General features: G+C 36.8%; 2 protein-coding genes across 4 annotated transcripts; one reads left to right on the top strand and one right to left on the bottom strand.

Moving 5' to 3' along the window:
- Window positions 1–1,687: 1,687 nt before the first annotated feature.
- On the bottom strand, window positions 1,688–13,676 carry ss18 (SS18, nBAF chromatin remodeling complex subunit). 3 transcript variants are annotated; one of them, XM_005796022.2, is made up of 11 exons: window positions 13,499–13,676; window positions 12,940–13,016; window positions 12,777–12,861; window positions 11,987–12,143; window positions 10,827–11,057; window positions 9,828–9,998; window positions 9,442–9,519; window positions 7,657–7,779; window positions 4,870–5,000; window positions 4,399–4,461; window positions 1,688–3,194 (listed from the first exon to the last, which is right to left on the bottom strand). In XM_005796022.2, the coding sequence occupies exons 1-10, from the start codon at window positions 13,562–13,564 to the stop codon at window positions 4,444–4,446; spliced, it is 1,137 nt and encodes a 378-aa protein (XP_005796079.1). In that variant the 5' UTR covers window positions 13,565–13,676; the 3' UTR covers window positions 1,688–3,194; window positions 4,399–4,443. The 3 variants fall into 3 exon arrangements, with proteins under 3 accessions (XP_005796079.1, XP_005796078.1, XP_005796080.1); XM_005796021.2 differs by lacking the exon at window positions 4,399–4,461; XM_005796023.2 differs by lacking the exons at window positions 4,399–4,461; window positions 9,442–9,519.
- Window positions 13,677–14,741: 1,065 nt separating this feature from the next.
- On the top strand, window positions 14,742–19,508 carry psma8 (proteasome subunit alpha 8). The gene is made up of 7 exons (XM_005796024.2): window positions 14,742–14,943; window positions 16,301–16,427; window positions 16,594–16,718; window positions 16,804–16,926; window positions 17,486–17,605; window positions 18,850–18,912; window positions 18,994–19,508. Exons 1-7 carry the CDS (start codon window positions 14,842–14,844, stop codon window positions 19,087–19,089), a joined length of 756 nt encoding a protein of 251 aa, XP_005796081.1. The 5' UTR covers window positions 14,742–14,841; the 3' UTR covers window positions 19,090–19,508.
- Window positions 19,509–21,300: the final 1,792 nt, after the last annotated feature.

Raw genomic sequence — 21,300 nt, forward strand, 5'->3', positions numbered from 1 at the left:
AATGCACAATTTTTGGTATCTGTCATTTTTATGTAAATAAGCTGTTTCTGGCTGCGCCTCCAGCTCCATGTTTAGTTTCACACTTTATACACTTGAAAATGGCTGCAAACAGATGCACAATTGTACAATTGTATATCTTTGACCTGAGTCATGCCCAGAAGAAGTGCTCAGCCACTAATGACGCAGCAGCAGTGCCTCAACAATCAACAAAACACTTGTCTTTTTCAACAGCCATTGTACGGCACATACAGCAGTAAAAACAGCTGAAAAAAATGTACTAATCTAATAATGAAATGGGCAGTGCTCTGCTTGGGTTACTAGGTGAAGGGACTGGATTGACTGGGGTCTCCAAGTGAGAAGCAGTACCTGCCAACTGTAACATCATAATGGACAGGTTTCTAAAATGGCTCGTTTTCCAGACACCAAAATCCAATGATTGCCAAAAAATGGTAGAATGTTTTTTGTTTGTTTATTGCTTGGACAGTTTCTAGAAGCAATAGATTTAAATGGAAGTCCAAAAACATGCAAAATATGAATTTTACATAATAGGTCTCATTTAACAACATACTCATTTCATTAAGATAATCTGTAATAGATCAACACTAATTCTGAGAATAATTCTGAAGTATTCAAAATGTTTTTCAAAGAAATAGAAAAATATTAAAATGCAGTAGGCATTTATGATGCAAATACAGCTGTACAGTATGTCTCTACCAGCTTTGCTCGTAAAGGATGTCCATGTGTTTTTACATGGACAGACTGAATGGAGAGCATTTGTCAGTTACGGCTAAATCCAAATTGGATTTAGATCTTGACCTTACTGAGCCACTCTATCACACAAATATAATTTGACCTTAAATGTTCCATTGTAGCTCTCAAACTATACTTCTTATCTTCCCGCCGGAAGGTATTCCACTCCAAGTCTTAGACCTTTTACGGCCACTAATCTGTTTCCTTCCAGTGTTGCCCTGTATTTTCCTCTATCCACCTGCTCCGACCAGCTTTCCTGGCTCTGCTAAAAGCATCCCCACAGCATGATGCTGTCACCACCATGTGTTTAGGGTGATGTGTCGCTTTCGACCAAACAGCTACATATTGGTCTCATCTGACCATCTGATTCAGGAATCCACGTTTGTGTTCCCTTCATGCCTTGTGCAAAAGGCATGAAGGCCTTTCTTCTTGCTATTCTTTCATAAAGACAAGACTTCTGAAGGGTACAAATAATAGTTTTCTTGATGACAGAGCTGTGAACCTTTGCTTCTCCACCAGTTACCATGGGTCAGTTTAGGTCATGTTTTGGTAATTCTATCATTTTACCATACTTTGACTTTTTAACTCCGACTTTCCTACCAAGTTCCTTGTGCTTCAGAATGCCGTTTGCTCACCAATGCCTTCAGCAGCTGCATTTATGCTGAGGTGAATTGCAGTTTAGACTGCATTTATTAACAATTAGCTGACTTCTGAAGGCAGGTGGCTGTACTGAATTTTATTCAAAGCAAAAGCGGTATGATTATATTTGTACACCTATGTAAAAAATGCCATCCACTTCAGAATTGACACTGTGTATGTCAATCCCACAACATAACATACAATGTTATCTGAAAGGGTTCAAGAGTTACGAAAACTGCAGCAAAACAATGTATTCAAGACATCCTTCAGACAAAGGGCTAAAAAATCCACACAAAAATATATTAAAGATTCTTCTAATTTATTAGAATGTACAGTTCACATTGCCAAGACACATTATGTGACCTCCACTTGAATGGGGTGCAGACTGAAAAATATTAAAACAGCCATATAAACAATATCAGAGGACAGTCAGTTCCTCATCTTTACGCTGCTGTACATATGGGATCAATAAAATATGCACCATAATACAGATATCAAGCCAGTGATATAAAACTGCACAACCAGTCTTTACTGTGTTGAAGGAATCCACTTCAGAACATTATTTTCACATATTATGTTACATATTTGACAGTAACAATATTCATTATTCACACAAAACACTACTTGAATGACATCAACTTAGACATTTCTTCAAAGGGGGTGACATGATTCCAGCATTGTCAAATAACAGGCTAATAAAAACAAAAAATGATCTTAAAAAATAAATCATGTTGGGCTTTCCCATTTACCACTCTTCAAACAAGCTGTCGATATTTTCAGAAAATAATAAAAAAAAAAACCCTCCCAACTGAGATTAATTTACAATCTGCTACATACAGTATTACCTCTCTGAGAACAGCTCTTAAGGAAGAAGGCCTTATTTTGTCAGGTACTGTGGTAAAAAAAAAAAGAAAAAAAAAAAAAAAGAGAAAAATACCTCACTTAACACTTAAGATTTTATGGGTTGTCTTACGCTGCCCATATTGTTTTTAAGGAAATTTTATCTATGGCATTTTTCATAAAATATTGATTTATACAGAGTCCATGTCACATACGTTGCAGATCTAATTTATTAGTCATACAATTCAATAACAAAGAAAGAAAACTGTATGGGATTCACTGTCATTAAAAAGCTTTAAAAAAAAGAAAAGAAAAGAGGGACACATACGCTTCTTTAAAATAAATGACACAGGCTTAGTACTAGTTTTCAACATCTTATACAAAGTTAGCTTGATCTAAAAAGCACAAAATAACATTTTTTTTTTTTTACATTATCACATACACTGAGACATGTACCATTGGCCTAGTTGGAAATTTGCCTGGTGCATCTTTTTGTCTTCAAACCCCCGAGCAAATCCCTACGTTATTGCTTCTTGTGATTGGAGAGTTGAAGGGCAGGGAACTGATGCACTCAAACACATTGAAAATTTGACGTTTGAGTTTTGGTGTCCAAAAATCATTGTTGCCACATTCCTCACTCTGCAATGCTAAAGGATAAGGCAGTTCCATTTGTTTGTTTGTTTATTTTTTGTTAAGGCATTGCCGCTTTGAGACACTGGAGCAAGGTCACCGACTTTGACATGTGCATGATGAACAGGAATACATTTTGCTGGAGAGGATGAAAGCCCAAAAAGGGGAAAACATATCTTGTATTCATAAGCGTGTTTGTGTCCGGGAGGATCTGAGCTGAAACCATCATAATTGTCTGCTTAGCAGTTGACCAGAGGTCAAAACTCAGAGATCAGAGAGGAGTGGTGTAGGTAAACTGTGACCATTTCTCATTGCTGGTAATTTCCATACTGGCCCTGTAGAGTAAAATACGACAGACACATGTTACTGAGCTTTTAAACAACTCTCAGCACGGTGCAAAGAAACATCTCAAGTTGCAGTGTTATTCTGTAAAACATGATTTATAATATATCTGCACTGACTGGTATTGACCAGCAGGTGGCAACATGACTTCACAATTTAAAAGAACTAAACTAACTTAACATATCAACTTTGGGCACAAAAATTACTTCTGAAAAATAGGAAGCTACTTTTAAATGAGAAAAATCTGCTTTAACAGTTCTATTTAATGCATTCCTAAACAGGGGTCGAAATATGCGTTTGGTATTAATAGAAACTATGAATTTAAACTTTGATATAACAGATTATAATGTTAGGGGTGTAACAGCACACATAATTATTGGTTTGGAATGAACATTATTAATTTTTCTCCAGAACTTAAAATAGTTAAAAAAAAAAACACACATTAAAAACGCTTAAAATTTTTTTTTTTTTTTATAATTATCTCAGCATTACCACTTCACAAACTACAAAAGGAACTTCCACAACTGCTGCAACCTGATAAAATGCACAAAAACAAAAATATTTTAACTTTTACTTCAGAAGAATATGGAACACTGACAATTTTCAGTACATATTTTCAGCACAGATTTTAATATCATCTGTAGATAATCATGTTTAGAGAAGTCTACTTTTTATCTAAATTAGCAAAAACACATGGTAGCACCAGGCCTAATTTGGGCCTGAAGCTTAAGCTTAATGTAACACATTGCATAGGGTCTGGTAAGGATTTAAGTATGAAGAAGGGAACTTCTGCGACTGACAAAGTGTCCCATGTGTCCTAGATTTGTAGTTTAAAAAGGACCCAAATAACCAACAAAAAATAACTGAACAGCTTAGGACCATCACATGTACCGCTACACCCCTTTAAACACAGTTTAAGCAATGAACTGTTGCAAATTAAAGTAGATTAAAGGCACAGCCTTTGGTTGCAGACCATGTATGGTTTTTTGTCAGACCTCATTACTTACAGTTCGACCCCTGGTAGATAAAAAAAATAAATAAATAAGTGTAAAAAAAAAAAAAAAAGAAAGGGAGGGAAAACTACAAAGAAAGACTGAAAGGGATAGAGGAGAGGCAGAAGAAACATAACAAATGCAAATTAAGGCTAAGTGGTCAAGTGTCTAGATTTAACGTTGAGGTCTTCACAGCAACCATTACCTTTGCTTCTTATAGAGCTAGTCAGGGGTTCAAATCCCCGCTTCTTTATTTCCTCATGTGCCCCTAAATGTTCAAAGATAAAGATATCAAAGTGCAGCTGTGGTCCCCACATAAGACCACAGGTAATACAGGGCAGCAAATCGATCCCCCTTCAAAACACTGACGCAGGCTGCATCAAGTAGAAGGAAGAATCCTCTTTAAAGCCCTCATTTATCACTGAAATAGGTTTCCACATAAGCCACAAAACATAAGCAAGACTGAGAATTGAGAGTAAAAAGACACTAAACATATAACTTCCACTGGGAAGAACACATTTAACCACCAAAAATGACAACAGCATGCAAAACACACTACCCATTAATGTTTTCTCATTTCATTGATAATAATTTGGCATTAACAGTAACAAGAAAAACACTAATCCTGATGCACAAACAAGTCTTTGTGACCATTTAGTCCTTTGGCTATACTCACCTGGTCATAACCGTACGGGCGCTGCTGTTGGCCCTGTGGGGGTCCGGGCTGAGGGGGACGGTAGCCCCCGTACTGCTGTCCCTGACCTTGTGGGTAGTTGGGATACTGTCCTGGGGCACTCTGGGAGGGACCTGAAATAAATATTCAGCAGAATGAATTGAAAACAAGATACGCTTAAATTTCCTTAAGTTGACTGAAAAATCTACAAAAGCAACTTTTGACACCTCTCAGATGCTATCACACTATCACTTTAAATTTAGTTTTTAAACAGATTTGTTTGATAGCGACAGAGTCGTTTAATATGTCTTAAAGTTTTGAAGTAAATTCCAGCCAAACTTAAGGTGTCTTAACGCTTTGATAAATTCAACCTTTAAAGGTATTTTGGTTTAATTTAAGGATCAACATCAGGTATGACAAATAATTTAACCTAATATCCTCTCATAAATATATTGGTAATTTTCCCTCATAGCTGCAGTATGTAAGTCTTGTTTATTTACATATTTGTTGAAACTGTCATTATGTTCTGACACTATAGTAAGAGTTAGGTAATGTACATATATATATAAACTCCTCTGCCTCCTCCCTGTTGTCCTATAGCCAACTACAGAAATATACAGCTCGGCTATGAAACTATCAATAATAGCTAGAAGGAGGGTCCTAGGGCTGTCAATCATCCTTGAGTATGCAATGCTCATCCCCCCGTTGCTCTTTGCTATGCTACAGATCCTTCCCCACAAAAGAGCCTGCTGTGAATGCACAGGTAATTTAGACTGGGTACCAATGACACTGGATAGATAGTTTTCTTGTATTGGTAAGTTGCTGCTTTGCCATTAGTACATTGAAATAATGACATTTTTTAATGACATTTTGTTGTGTTCCCATACAATAATAATAAAAGCATTCTGATTCTGATTGAGCAGCATGTGCATGAGCATTATTGCCAGTGCCAAGTCCTAACTCCTTGATCTGATTGGTTGCATCAAACTGGGAGAGATGTAGTTCTGCAGATGGAAGTAGGACCACAAGGAAAAGGCAAAGGAGCTCAATTTTTTCACGCAGATTAAGTTTCTCATGTTATACTGTCAGAAAATAATGAAAGTTTTAATGAGCATATAAAAAACATTTTTATAAAAGTTATACACTGCAGCTTTAATGCCTACACCAGATATATGACTTTAGAAAGTGAGAAGCTAAAGCTAATAGTGGGTGCTAGAGACTATATGGAATGGCAACAAAAGAAAAAGATGGGCCAATGTTGTCATTAAAATTTCCAGCAGTTGTATTGCTATTAAATATATTCCTAATCCACCCCTAGTACCAACAAGTTAATTTATATCTGCATTTTGAACCCATTTACTAAGGTTGTCTCCTTAATGGCTGAACCTGCAATGAACAAGCAAGTCAGGCAGTGGTCCACTAATGCAAGAAGACATCAATGAAATTCTGCTGGTCTTCATTAGAGGAGGAAGTTTCATTTAAAACTAAAAAAATCATCTCATCAGCCTCTGCACACTGCAACAAGCTCTGTAACTGCTGTGAAGGACTCAGGGTTGAAGTCAAATGAGGCCCACGCAGCATCGTTAGGCGCTGGTAATGCCTTATGCTGTTGTGTATAACCTTGTGGGGGCCTTCGAGAGCAGGCATGTGTGTGTGCCAGATGAATCTCACCTCACAGCCTCTGCTTCTGTGCTAGCTCATTACTAAAATGAGCTTTGGCTAAGATACAGGCCAAATGGTGGAAGGTTCCAATAAAAGAAAAAAAAAATGTGATGAGGAAACATGCCTCAAGAGATTCAAGAAGTCAACTTTAACAGCAAAGGTTTCTAAAAATGGTAAGGTGGATTTGGTTCTTAAAGCTCTGTGAATATCATGATGTTGGCTAATCTAGTAAGGAATCATGGGTCAACCTATAACAGAGTATGGAAAGTTCTGTTTATCCAAAAAAGATGCAAAGTATTTATTGCACCACAACAAATCAAGTAACTCAAAATATTACATTCTACCATAATACCTAATCATGCTGCACAGGAATTTTAATAAAAAAAAAACTAAAAAAAAACTTTATAAACTGTCAACTGTTTACTGTTTAGAGTGTTGTGGTGCTTGAAATTGAACCTCTGATCTAGTGTCAAATCTTTAACACATATTCTGCTATGAATGCCCTGCATTTAGTTTTGTTCCATCTTCCAATAAACTCTGTCCAGTTTCCTTTTTCCTGCTCAACATAAACATTCTTGCAGCATGGGCATACTGTCCATGCTGCAAGAATGTCGTGCTTCTTCTCGTTTTCATCTGACGGATGGACTCTACAATATGTTGAAAGCTTGGCATGCTGTTTTCTAACCTAACCTGCTTTCCACAACACCGTAATATTGTCCATGACCTAACTGGTATGTTTTGTGGGGAAAATTACAAAGTCCCATAACAATATTCAGATTTCACACAAAAGTTTGCTAAAATACAATAAACAGTGAAATTGCATGGGGTAGAAATATTTTTCAAAGGGGCTCTGACTGTAAACCACAGCAAGAAATGACTTTTTTTTCTAGAGGTAACGCAAAAAAAGCACATGTAGGGTATTAATTAACACATAACATTAATGCGATGGAAGACACAGATTTTATCTCCATCTCTGGATAAACTCTGAAAACATTTTGAAATGTATCTGGATCGTTAATTTAAAACCTTTATAAAAACATAGTTGCGGAGGGAAAAAAGTGATCAGAAAACCGACAGTGCCTCCTAGAGGACAAATATGTCTCCTAAAGGTAAAAGTATGGAACTTACCATAACCCTGCTGCTGTGGTGGGTAGCCTTGTTGACCTGGATACTGCTGTTGTGGAGGATAACCCTGCTGTTGTGGCGGGCCTTGCTGGTATGCTTCTTGTTGCTGGCCATACTGTGCATTACCTTCAAGGAGTACGAGCATGACTTGTTAACCACATGTAGATAAATGGGATGCACATAGTGGTTGCAAAGTGCAATCAACTTATGCTTTACTGTTTAAATAATTAGCCAGTGTATATGGAAGGCTATTTCTTTTTGTACGAGTCACCACTACAGCATCAAATATGAAACTAGATATTTACATATTCTGTATAAAAATAAATGTTTTTTAGAGAATGTTTTTACAACCCTTTCAATTCACGTAACATATACTGACATAACAGAGCTGTTAAATAACTTGGAAAAGCCTAGATGACGATGTCATGGTTTAAGTTTCGATTAAAGGTGTGAATTTATGTAAAGGCCACAGCTCAAATACTGTATAAACAGCTTCCTTTCTGACATCCCATACAAGAAAAAAAATCTAAAGAAACTGGTGGAGACTTTAAAGTCTGGTTCATCCTTGGGTACAAATTCCAAATCCCCAAAGATGCCACATTTATAAATATGTAGGTATAAACAATATTGGGAAAGTCCAGCTCTTACATTGTTTAAGAAGGACTTATGTGCCCTTAAAATGAACTTAGATGCAAAATATTTTTGTTAGCCATAGAAAATAAGAAAACATAATTTTTCTTTAAACTAAATTTGAAGGGTTTTTCCATAACGACCACTGTAACATTTGGAAGAAAACACTTGCAGCTTTGCAAGCTTCAGATCATCACACCAACTGAAGGTGGATTCCAAATCCTGACTCAGTTCCCATAGATCTGTCAGGAGGAATGGGCCTAAATTCCAGGAAGCTACTGTGAAAAAGTTTTTTGAGGAAGACCCAAAATATTCAATACATTAGTCATTTCTACCAACCACTAGGTGAATATGTGTAAACGTCTTGACTTTTGTAAGAGTAGCTAATTAAAAGTCATAAAAAAACTCTTTGTTTTGTGATTTGACAATAGAATAATTAATTCTAAGTGACATTAAGATAGAAATATATACTCTGATTTTAATTATTTAGAGGTCAGAGAATCTCAGCATGGCATAGTGAGGTCAGATTTTGAAGAGTGGAATTTAGGAAGCCATGTTTTTAGTTCTTCACATACCTACTTTAGAAAGTGAAACGTGTTTATAGGGTTAAATGAAAGAGGTTGGTGAGTGGAGGAGGAAAACAACAGTAAATGTTAACAGGACAAAGAGAAAGAGGTTCTTATTTTCTAGCATTGTTGATAGTGCATCAACAACAATCCTTCACCCTACAAGCTGAAGAACACCAACTGTTTCATACTACTCAACAATGGCTCGCGGTTTGTACGCCACTTGTGGCACTCTTCTGCATGTCCCTGGTTATTAATAATTTGTTATTAATGTTTGGTAAATATTACTAGAAACAAACCACAGAACAAACTGTCCATAGCATCAGAAGTATGATAATTAAAGGCAAAAAGTGACCATTTTATATAATTTCTGCATAGATCCTAACTTGCTGATGAAAAGCAGCACCTTCTCAAAATAGTGTGAACCTCTAAAACATAGATGTTTTATGATGTCAGATTTAGAGCACCATATTCAAAAAGGGCATTCTCCAGGGCAATAATGAAGAAACTGTAAATTTCAGCTTCAGTACAACTTCTTGGTCTGTGTCAGTTCAGTGAACATCTTCTCCAAGTGACTGGAGGGTTCTCCTACCTTCTGAGGCTCCCTGTCCTGCGTGACTGTACTGGTCCCCATAGTAGTCTTCCTGCCCTGGGTACTGCTGGGGGGGTCCTACATACAACATATACACAGGTAGATTCAAGGTGTTGTTGAATGCCTTGTGTAAGGGGAAGGTTAAAGAGGATGGGTTCTTTTGCTGCTTATTCTCGCTGGAGAGCTCTTTGTTGGCTGCTTCCTTGTTTTGTTCAAGGCTGAAAACTTTCAAGTTACACCCATTTCTCATCAAGATATTTGAACTACAGTGGACAGAGTAGAAGAAACTAAGTGAAACAGGAGCAGGAAATGCAGAAGGAAGAGGTTATAAAGAAGAAAGACCAACACTCACAACTTGCACACCTATGAGCGGCTGAGAGGAATACCTTGCTGCGGAGGTCTGTAGGGTGGCATCGGTCTCTGTCCCATGACATGGTTCCCTTGATTGACCTGGCCCATCATACCCATTGGATTCTGCTGCCCTTGGTAGTGTTGTCCACCACCACCAGGAGGCATGTTGTACTGCTGCGATGGAGGCTGCTGATGCATCATGGGGCCTGCAGTACACAGGCATTGCATAAAGCCAAAGCAGCATTGAATAAATTGCTTTGTTTATCTTCAAATTTCACATTTTGTCATATCTGACAGAACACAGATATGTTCTGTGTATGATTGTGAATTATGGTGAGTGTAGTGCATGGTTTCCACATCTTTTAGCAATATATGCGATTTCAGATGTTCTATATGCACTCTGGGTGAGTACTTAGTAGAATCACCTTTTGGGGGTAATTACAACTGCAAATCTGGACAGTAAAAATGTTACATGTTCTTTGCAAAATAGGTCAAGCTCAAATAGATTTGGTGGGGAGCATCTGTGAACATCAACTTTAAAGTCTTTCCCCAAAATGTTCAACTTCATTTAGATCTGAATGTTCAATTGCAAATAATACTGGAAAATGCTTTCATTTTAACAACCCCATTGTTGATCTGACAGAGTTAAAAGTCATTGCCATGCTGGATTGTGAAACTTTGACTCATCTTCTGCAACCTCTAACAAGTAGTTCTCATATTTCTTCCCAATAACTGAAAAATTTCTACATGCCTGATGAATAATCCATACAAACATGATACTTAGAACTGTTTTTCTAAGTATAATTTCCTGTTTCCCCCACATTTATCAACCAATAGTGTTGGCCTCTAAAATAAAATCAGAATAAAATACATTGAGATTTGGACCTCTAACATGATAAAATGTGAAAAAGTTCAAGAAGTATGAATACTTCTGCATGGCACTGTATGTGTCTTACAGCGAACACCATTCAAACTGATGAACAGTGTTAAATTAAAAAGGCCAAAAAGGGAAACTTGCAAATGCATCCGTTTACCTTGACTGGGTTGCATGTTCATGTTTGGTCGAGGCCCGTAGCTTCCCATTGGTTGACCCTGGGTCATGTTCATCTGGCTCTGAGCTGGTATGCCCTGCGAGGAGGGCACTGCGTGATTGTAAACACCCATAGAGCCATGGCTGCTGGGAGGCATGTTCATCGAGCCGCTGGGCATGTTTGGAGGCTGGTTGGGACCCGGACCAGGACCTTGCATGGGCATATGATTAGGCCCTAGAAAACAGAACAGAGCAAAAAAATAAAATAAATCACAGTAACTTAATATACTCTAACATGGTATTTAACACCAGCCTTTTCACCTTTTCGTGAAATGGATAATGCAATTTGTTTCTTTATTTAAAATGTAGAATACGTTAAGTTGTAATTTATTATTGAAGTTTATGTAAATTATGACGTATAAGCCTCTGTATTTCTGACATTCTAATGCAGAGAGGAGATGTACCTGAAGTTACACTTAAAGCTAAAACAGATAGCCAAGCTTGTGGTTGGCTTTCTTTGTCCATCAGACTTACCAGATTTAGAATGTCCTCTCTGACATTCTAATGCAGAGAGGAGATGTACCTGAAGTTACATTTAAAGCTAAAACAGATAGCCAAGCTTGTGGTTGGCTTTCTTTGTCCATCAGACTAACATTACTTTACATATTGACGATCTAAAAAAAGAATTTAAAAAAACTGGCAACCTTTTTATTACCCCAACTGGTTTTTTGAGATACTGTAGACCAACTTCTTCTAAAAGCAACTACAGATAACACATTCACAAATCATAATTTAGTTTTTCTCTCATAGGTTATTAGGAAGTAAAAGACACCAAACTACATAGGAGTGAATGTGATTGCTGCTATAGTGATAATGCACTGCTTTCCAATTACTCCATGGGTGTTGGTTGACAAAAGTGACTTACCTCCACACAACAGGGTCAGAAATAAAATGTCAACAAAGCGCTGCGCTTCCATAAAAAAATAAAAAGAATCAGAAATAGAGATCACATCATAGAACGAATGGGTGACATCATCCTTCAGCCGAACGACCTCCCTCATAGTGCTGTGGTGTTGCCAGGCAACTCAGGGTGAGACAGAAACTGTGGAAGGAAAAAAAAAAAAGAAAGACAAGAAATAGGGGCTGCTGAGACAGGGGACTTACCAGGCATCTGTCCATTCATCTGGTTCTGCATATGGGGAGCTGGAGGGCCACCGCTAACCATCCCCTCAGAGGGCATGTTGTGACCGTGAGGGGGCTGGGGAGAGGGTCCGCTCTGGTTCATGCCACCAGGGCCCATGGGCATATTTTGAGTAGGTGGCTGTAGGTGAATACCACAAACACACACATCAGTTGTCTGAAAAAATAATGACATCTCTGTCTGCAGGAAAGAAAATCTGGTAAGAAAAATGCTAAAAAATCTTCTCACTAATCAAGTATGATTGAAATCATTCTAAAAAACAAAGATTTTTGCCTTCAAATGCTTCCCTATAGAAGAGGCAGACAGATATACAAAATTGGTGACATTATAATATTTTTAATAGATTTAAATGACCAAGCTTGTACTATAAAAATCTATACATTGAATACAGACATAATAATTCAGAGAAGAAAGGAGACAACACATAAAAAAACACTTTCTTTTTAGTAATTTGTTAAAATCAGAATTAATTTAAACAATATTTTTTCTCATAACCTTATAAAAACATCACATAGGGCATTGGTTACAACCTGGAATTTTAGAAAACAGCAGGAGCTAAAAAAAAGACTGACTGAATACTTAATTTTAATTTAAAAACAAAACAGTAATAAACATTTAAAAATGTTATTCAAATTACTCTAATTGCCTATAACTGGTAGTCTCAACAATGAGACGTTGACTAAACAGAGCAACATTAACATGGAAGTCATAGTTATACAAAACAGAAGTTAATTATCCTTGACCAATACTCACAGCAGGGAGGAGAGACTGTACGTTTTGATTGGAGTCTGCTATCGTAGCCAGATACACTAAATTTCTGTGCAGCATCTGTTGATAACTGGTAGATTGAGATTAATTAGAGCTTCACATTTAATTAAATGAACTGTACAGAAGAAACTAAACTTGGGAAACTTACTGAGAACATTCGGCTGTCTTGCCTTTACTCTGGAAGTCCATTATACACTGGATCAGCTGGTTGTTTTCATCAAGTAACTGAGAAAGTAAAAAGCGGATAATATAACTTCTATGTTACCTCTCATTATTTTGAGACAAAACGAAATACGATTGTATAATCAGTCCCGTTAGAGTTCTGCTCTCTGGTGTTTATTCTGTTGTAGTTAAAAGACAAAGAGATGAGTTTTTTTTGTGAAATGTAAGCGTGCGTTTCTCGCTAACAAAGACGTGTCTTGCATGCTAGCTGTGCATTGCTAACAAAACCAAAGGCCTTCATTCATCTAACGAACAATTTTCCATTAGCACGACAAGTTAACTTTGGTTTCCCCGTGTACACACGGCGTCCTGCTTCTAGGGAGTTTCGTATTCACCGCGCTTTGATCGTGTAACAGTGTTACCGATCTGCCCACAGTTGGACTTAGATGGGCACTGCTACACAGACAATCCCCACAGCTAGCAGCAGCGTCTCAAACCGTAGCCTCCATAATGATCCGCGGGAGAAAAAAACCCTGATGAATTACCTTTTGTATTCCAGCGGGTGTTATGTCACCCTTTCGCTGTCTGTGAGGTGCAAAAACCACCGACATGGTGATAAGAATTACGAGTAAAAGCGAGCTACAGCATAAAAAGTCCCCAAGTGGCTAACGCAGGACAAATCGGTAAAACTCGGATCCCACAGCGCTCAATACGGTGCAATTTCGTAATGCAGCGGTCCGTTTTGAGGGGTGACGGGAAATCCAAACACACTTCTTTTTGTCGATTTTTCTTTCCATTGTGTTGTAACTAGAAAATCACATTTGCCGTAGATAAATTGTTAAGATATTAAATACTTGGTTTTCTTTGCGAATATATCGTTTTTGACTTTATCTAATTAAAATCCCCCTTCATTGTTTTAGTGGAACAGTCTACAGAAGAGTAGAAAAACACAAAAGGGGAAACTGTCTAACTTTAATGTAAATAATAATAATAATAATAATAATAATAATAATAATAATAATAATAATAATAATAATAATACAAAATAATGTTCTTTTTCACATCATACAGGGACATGCGGTGTAGTCGTTATGCGATGTACTGATAGAACTGGTAAGAACTGTAATTTTGTGGGAGTGTAGCTTTACTAACGGTAGTGTGTGTGTGATTCTAATTTCTTGTGAATCTGTAAGCATGGGCGTTGTTGGCCCTATAGACATGTTGGCCCCTGGAAACGAGGCTGCTGTGTCCGTCATGTTGTGGGTGGCAAGTTCGCTTTGTAAAGCAATTCAACTTTGGTGAAGTTTTTTTTAACTGGAGGCGATTTAAAAAAAAAAAGAAAGTTTACATGCAAGACATTTAAAGAGTCAGAAATACGTAGTTGCATTCGATGGTGATTTTTGAGACACAATGAACAACAGTTATTACATGCGAAACACAGTATGCTCAAAATACACGTACTTTGTTCGAAAAATGTAGAAAGTCGCTTATATCTTCATTATGAATTACTAACTGTTGACAGTCTTGTGTCAACTTGCTACACGCCAGATGTAAAACAACATAAAGAAATGTAGACACGTATTTAGTTGCAATAAAAAAAAAACATATGAAATGCTCGAGCGTTAGACAGACTGCTTGATCTAAACTTGGATATATGTTTATATGTATATATATATATGTTTAACTAAAAGATGCCACTTATAAAATGGCGGCGTCACTGACGTACAATTGACACTCACGCGGCCTTTGCCATTTTTAGCATCCGCAGTTCGTAGGTAACGCGCATGCGCAGTTTCAATTCTCAAATTGAGCCGCTCGTCGCTAACTAGCTGAATCATTAGATTGAGCTTTTCTCCTTTTCGTCTCTTCCAACTTGTATTGCAGTGCGATGGCGGCAAGATATGACAGAGCAATTACTGTCTTTTCCCCCGACGGTCATCTCTTTCAAGTAGAGTATGCACAAGAAGCTGTAAAGAAAGGTTCCACCGCAGTAAGTGTTTTAAATTGAATTGATGCTAAAGCTAACGTGGTCAGCCTCTATTAGCCAACAAACTAGCTGCTAGCAATCACTCATTTCTTCCTCAGTAATGTAATTTGTTAACATTGTCAATTACATTTTGAATTTTATTGGTCTAAATGTTGTTGTTGAACAGGAGTTATTTTAAACGCACTGGTATATAGTGGAGACGATACTCGTGGAGTTGAAAATAACCACTGTTAGCATTTTGTCGCTGTGTCACTCTCACAGTACTTTCGATTTTGATGTGATTTTAAATAATGAGACACGGGAGAGAAAGGGTGATTGAAAAATAATTAAAATTAAGCCTAATAATGGTCACGTTTGTTTTTACGTGTAGTAAGATGGTATTGAGAATTGTTTTTTCAGAATAGGTATATCTTCTAATTGCTAAACTTACCCTATGCAGGAACAGGCATTTATAAGGAATCCTTTTTGGTGCAAAGAATTTGGTTTAAATCATTTGTTGCAAAATTCCAAAAGGAATAAAAATCTAAATGTTGATCATCAAGTTATTATTAGTCAGAATTTGGGCAAAGTGATGCTACAAAATCATTCGGAGATGAGGTTTAAGGTATTTATAAATAAAAGTTTTTATTTTCTAAATGATCTAACCTAAAACATTTTAACACATTAAGTTTTTGTTCTTCTGTAAAATCCTTCTCTTAAGTATGATTTAAAGACTCTATGAATGTGTAAGAAAGCAGTGTCCACTTATTAGTTTTTATTTACACTAAGCAAACTGAGCAGCTGTAATTACAGATAGTAAAAATATTACAGCTGATGAAACAATGTAACACATTTACTGCTTCAGAAAAGGTAGTCACATGAAAATATTTGTTTGTTTAGAAACTTTTGCAAAAACAACATACTGGCAAGTGATTGTTTGTCTGTAATCAGACCCCAAGTCCTGTTAAAAAACTAAATCTCTCAAATTTGGAAGTAATAAAGAAAAACTTCTCTTTAAAAGTGTCTTCAGTGCACCTCCAATCTATTCTGATGAAAAGTTGCCTAGTGTTGTTGCATTGTGCTATGCTCCTCCTGATTTTATATTTATTATTTTTTTAAAATAAGAAACAAAGTATTTTCTATCTATGCAAAAAGCTCTCTCTACTATCTGTTTTAATTTGGCTGTTTTTATAGGTTATTAATTCAAATTTTGTTGGGACTTCCTTACTGAAACACATCCTTAGTCTTCTAAGTTGGTTGAATACATGTGTTGTGGATTTACTCTGCAACAATAAGTGCATCACATGTGAACCCCCAAATATAAAATATTTGGTGTTTCTAAAATATTTAGTAATAATCATATGCTGTTTCTTGTCCTCAGGTTGGAATCAGAGGTAAAGATATTGTCGTTCTTGGTGTGGAGAAGAAATCCGTTGCAAAGTTGCAGGAAGAAAGAACCGTCCGCAAGATCTGTGCACTGGATGAACATGTCTGCATGGCATTTGCTGGTAACTCAGAAATCAGTTTTTATTTTTCCTTTCTGACATAGATAATGGATGCTTGGCATGAAATATAGATAAATGGATTAAAATTAGGGCAACATATAAATGTTTCTTATAATTTCTTTCACTGTCTCCTTGCTTTAGTGGTTTAATTCCTTGCTTTGTTTTTAAGGTCTGACGGCAGATGCCCGTATTGTGATAAACAGAGCTCGGGTTGAATGCCAGAGTCACAGGCTAACAGTTGAGGATCCTGTCACAGTGGAATACATCACAAGATACATCGCTACTCTGAAACAGGTAATTCACAGATTGTGGAAAGTAACAATGGAACAATGACAACGACTTAGTTATTGTGAGTATTCTCCTCCGATTTCCTTAATAGCGTTATACTCAAAGCAACGGACGCAGGCCGTTTGGAATCTCTGCATTAATTGTTGGCTTTGACTACGATGGAACTCCAAGGCTGTATCAGACAGACCCATCGGGGACCTACCATGCTTGGAAGGTCAGTGTTTTTATATATATATATATATATACAGTACAGACCAAAAGTTTGGACACACCTTTCTAATTCAATGGGTTTTCTTTATTTTCATGACTATTTATAAGGCAAGAAATCCCACTTATTAACCTGACAGGGCACACCAATGAAGTGAAAACCATTTCAGGTGACGACCTCTTGAAGCTCATCAAGAAAATGCAGAGTGTGTGCAAAGCAGTAATCACAGCAAAAGGTTGCTACTTTGAAGAAACTAGAATATAAGGGGTATTTTCAGTTGTTTTACACTTTTTTGTTTAGTGCATATTTACACATGTGTTGTTCATAGTTTTGATGCCTTCAGTGTGAATCTACAATGTCAATAGTCATGAAAATAAAGGAAACTCATTGAATTAAAAGGTGTGTCCAAACTTTATATATATATATATATATATATATATATATATATATATATATAATCTTTATTTTCATCACAGTGTTCTCTTTGCTTGCTTGACAAGGAAAGTGTTGGTCTGAAAACAATTCCCGTTGATTTTGCTGTACAACTTTGTGGAAAAATGTTTAGGCAAATGCAATCGGCCGCAGCGCGAAAACAGTGAGGGAGTTTTTGGAGAAGAATTACACAGATGAAGCCATCGCTGGGGACAATGAGGCCATCAAGTTGGCTATCAAAGCTTTGCTTGAGGTAAGGTCATATTATACCTTTGCATCAGCTTGTTTTACTAAAGTTGCTCTCTCATCATTTAATTTATGCACTGAGCGTTTCCACGCCAAAAATGTTAAAGTGAAAAATTAACCTGAAGTGTAATTTTAAATTATACCGTTTGGGAGTGAGAACAAAAGAAAATATAGCATATTCATGTTTCTAGGCCTAGTCCTAGTTTTACTGATTAGAAAATACAGTTCTGAATTTATGCACAACTCTGTTTACATTGAATAATATTTGGATAGTATCTTTAATATTTTGAAATGGCAAATCAACACTTAAGTTGAGCTACTGATCCACTTGTAAATTATTCAAATATAACAGAAGACTATTTGACTTTTTTGCCTCTGCATCTTCCAACAGAGCTTTGCAATATTCAAAATTGCAATATTGCACTTTCAAAGAACTGCTTGTACATAATATTGGATAGAATATAATATTTAAGGTGTCAGACAATAATTTATGTATGTTGGTATATTTTGGAAAACTGATTAACTCTTACTTGTCCTAATGCCCCCCACTTGTTGTATATTTGTAGCATCTGAGATGTTAAAAGACACAGAGTTTTTCATCAATATAACTATGTTTAGCAATGGTATTTCAATTTAATACTTTTCTGATATTGTGCAGCCCAGTCTTCCAACATTAAGGTTTTAGACTGGAATTTTGATCTTGTATTGGTTTTCAATGGTAAGCAAAGCTTTATGACAACTATTTTATGAATTTTTAATAACAAAATGAAGGTTTCACCGATAATTTACTCTACTTTTAAAGGTTGTATGTTTAGTGTCAAATTCACTTTCCCCCCCCATATTTGATTAGTCTTATTTATTACATGTAAATTATCTATGAATCCATCCATTTTGAAATGGAGCAGATCTGAACTGGTCATATGCCGAAACGGAGGTAGCCCTTTAACATGAGGGCTAATCCAACTTCAGCATAGTGTTAACTATAAATAGTTAAATAGTCCAACTCGGTAAATGTTTTGTTCTCATAAGTCCTACATGTTAAACAGTTAGAAAAAGTACTTGTTGCAATGAAGTTGACTGTAGGATTTTAGGATTTATAGAAATATACTTGCGACTGAAAACAGTTCTGACCTGATCTAAAAACTGTTCAGATAGTAAAGGTATTTTTTTGAACAGTTTTACAATCAAGTGATATCCATCTTAAGTGTAAATTCTCCTTTAATATTCTAATTATCCCCTAATTGATCACAGGTTGTCCAGTCAGGAGGAAAGAATATCGAACTTGCTGTTATTAGACGAAATCAGCCACTCAAGGTACGCCTTTAAACTAATCTGAATAATATGTTACATATAATTATTTTAGATTTTTGCATAAACTGATTTCTGCGTTTATAGATCTTGGAATCCAAGGAAATTGAGACCCTGGTGGCAGAGATAGAGAAGGAAAAAGAAGAGGAGGCAGAGAAGAAAAAGCAGAAAAAATCCACTTAAAACTTTTGACATAATCTTTGGTTTATTGCACTTGGATTACAATAGCATCTTTGGGTTCCATACATTAGTTTCAAAGAATGTACTCATTTGTTTCATCTGTTTGCTGAGCTGAATCTTAACTTGAGAGCTTCAGATACTGCTTAAACTTTTTCAAACATTTTTGGTTGATGCACCAGATGTAAAGAGAACCAGTTCCTATCAAGATGACAAAGGGTGGATGCAACCATTAATTCAAACTCTGTTTGTCCACAACTAACTGCTACTCTGTATGTTAGATATTCTTTTGTCAAGTTTTAATTTAGATCTTTTGCCAGACTTTTTAGAATTCAAAAACTGCTCAAAATTTGAATACATTCTACATGATGTTGAAAACCGGAATGAAACCAAATAATCAATAAAAGTGGATTTTTTTTTATGTCTTTCAAAGTTCAGTGCTTTTATTTACTCACTCAATGAGTTGTGTTGGTGTGTAACACTGAGTAACATTATGATTAGACATTGTAACACAAACTCTTCAATTTTTTAAGAGAAAACTTAAAGCGAATGCCCGCACCCATTATATTGAATGTTCTACTGCAAGGCGAGTGCTGTGATAAAGACGCCTAACGGCAGTAAGTTGTGATAAAGTATTTTCCACCTATCAGCATTCTGTCACACAGCTGAAAATAGTGTGGGCTTGATTGCTTCATAAAGAGCTCACCTTTCCCTCAGTCGTTTAAAACAAATTAGGGTTGAGCGAATGAAGGGTATAATGGTCCTCCTCTAGTCCCCCTTTTTTTTCTTCTTTTTTTAAGCCTCCTGCCTTTTTTTATTTCACCCTAAATTCGCTTATCAAGCAACCACTGCTCTGAATTCTCAACGACACAATTATGGCCGGCGGTGTGGTTGGGCTGCTTAATGGGATCCTGGCCTCAGACCCCAGTGGGAACTTTCAGTGACTTTAATCTGGAGCCCTTTGAAAAGTTGTGCCGTGCTGTGCTGAAGAGCCCCAGGGGTTCCCTCTGACTCCTACCAAAGACATAATGGTGAATGCTATAGTCCTTCATTTAGAGTCATCTTCCCCAAGCCAAGATTTCCTGAGTGGCTGCCTTAACTATGTCTGCACTTGCCTTGTTTGGGAGTTGTTGTTGGGGGTTTGGTTTTGGGCTAATTATATGGATCAGTTTGGCTTCTGATTTGTTCCCAACCATGCTGTAATTAACTCCTGGGACGATTAGTGTTGTGCTAATTTATGACATGCACTCACACACTAATTGTCTATCACTATTTTGTTAAGATTTTGTTTTAATGCTCCACCACTAGTTTGAAGGGAATGAATGGATGACCAAGAAAGCTGCAGGTAACGTGGGATTAGCTTTATCCTGGGTAATCCTCTAGCTACAGAAATCATCTGATCTGTGCTTTCAATAAACCAGGGGCAGATTACTCCCGCTACTGCTAAGATTTTGTCCTTTGAACTGCTTATAGAAAAGGGTTTTCTTTTTATTTCTTTCCTTTTTTTTCCTGGCATTGTTGTTGCCTGCAATCAGTGCTGCTGTGCCTCAGGACAAAGTCCATCTCTCTCATCGCTGGCTGCTGCTCATCATTAATGCAGAAAATAATGGCTTCACCAGAGGTCATTGAGAGAGGAACCAGGCTTGAGGACATGCACTCTTCAAGCAAGACTATGCAGTCCTTCAAGCCGCCAACAGTGCACTATTTCTGCACACATGTACGCATCGTGTAGGCCAGTCGTATGCTCACAGGAGAAACACTGGAAAATGTCTAGATTTTAGTTGGATTTTATGCAACAAATGATTTCAAATAGAGCATAAATATAAACTGGTGTGGATTTGTATTTGGTCCTCAGGTCAATGCTTTGTAGAATCGTCTTTTGCTGCAACCACGACTGTACATTTTTAGGATATGTCTTCATCACATAAAAACTGAAATATTTGCCCATTCTTCTGTGCAGCCTCTCAAGCTCAGTCAAGCTATTGCATTTATGAAAATATATTTTAAACTCTTGCCACAGATTTTATATTGGAAAATGACTTGGACTTTGACTCCATAACATGTAAGTTTAAGGCCATTGACCTATTGGAAGGCGGTCTGACACTACAGCACAAAAATGCCTTTTTCCACATATTCGCTGTGTCCCCAGCATGATGTCATGCTAACAGTGATTGGGTTTTTCCTTGCCACTCTTGCATGAAGCCCATATTTGTGTTG

This window comes from Xiphophorus maculatus, chromosome 6, assembly GCF_002775205.1.
Source record: "Xiphophorus maculatus strain JP 163 A chromosome 6, X_maculatus-5.0-male, whole genome shotgun sequence".
In the NCBI taxonomy this organism is placed as follows: Eukaryota; Metazoa; Chordata; class Actinopteri; order Cyprinodontiformes; family Poeciliidae; genus Xiphophorus; species Xiphophorus maculatus.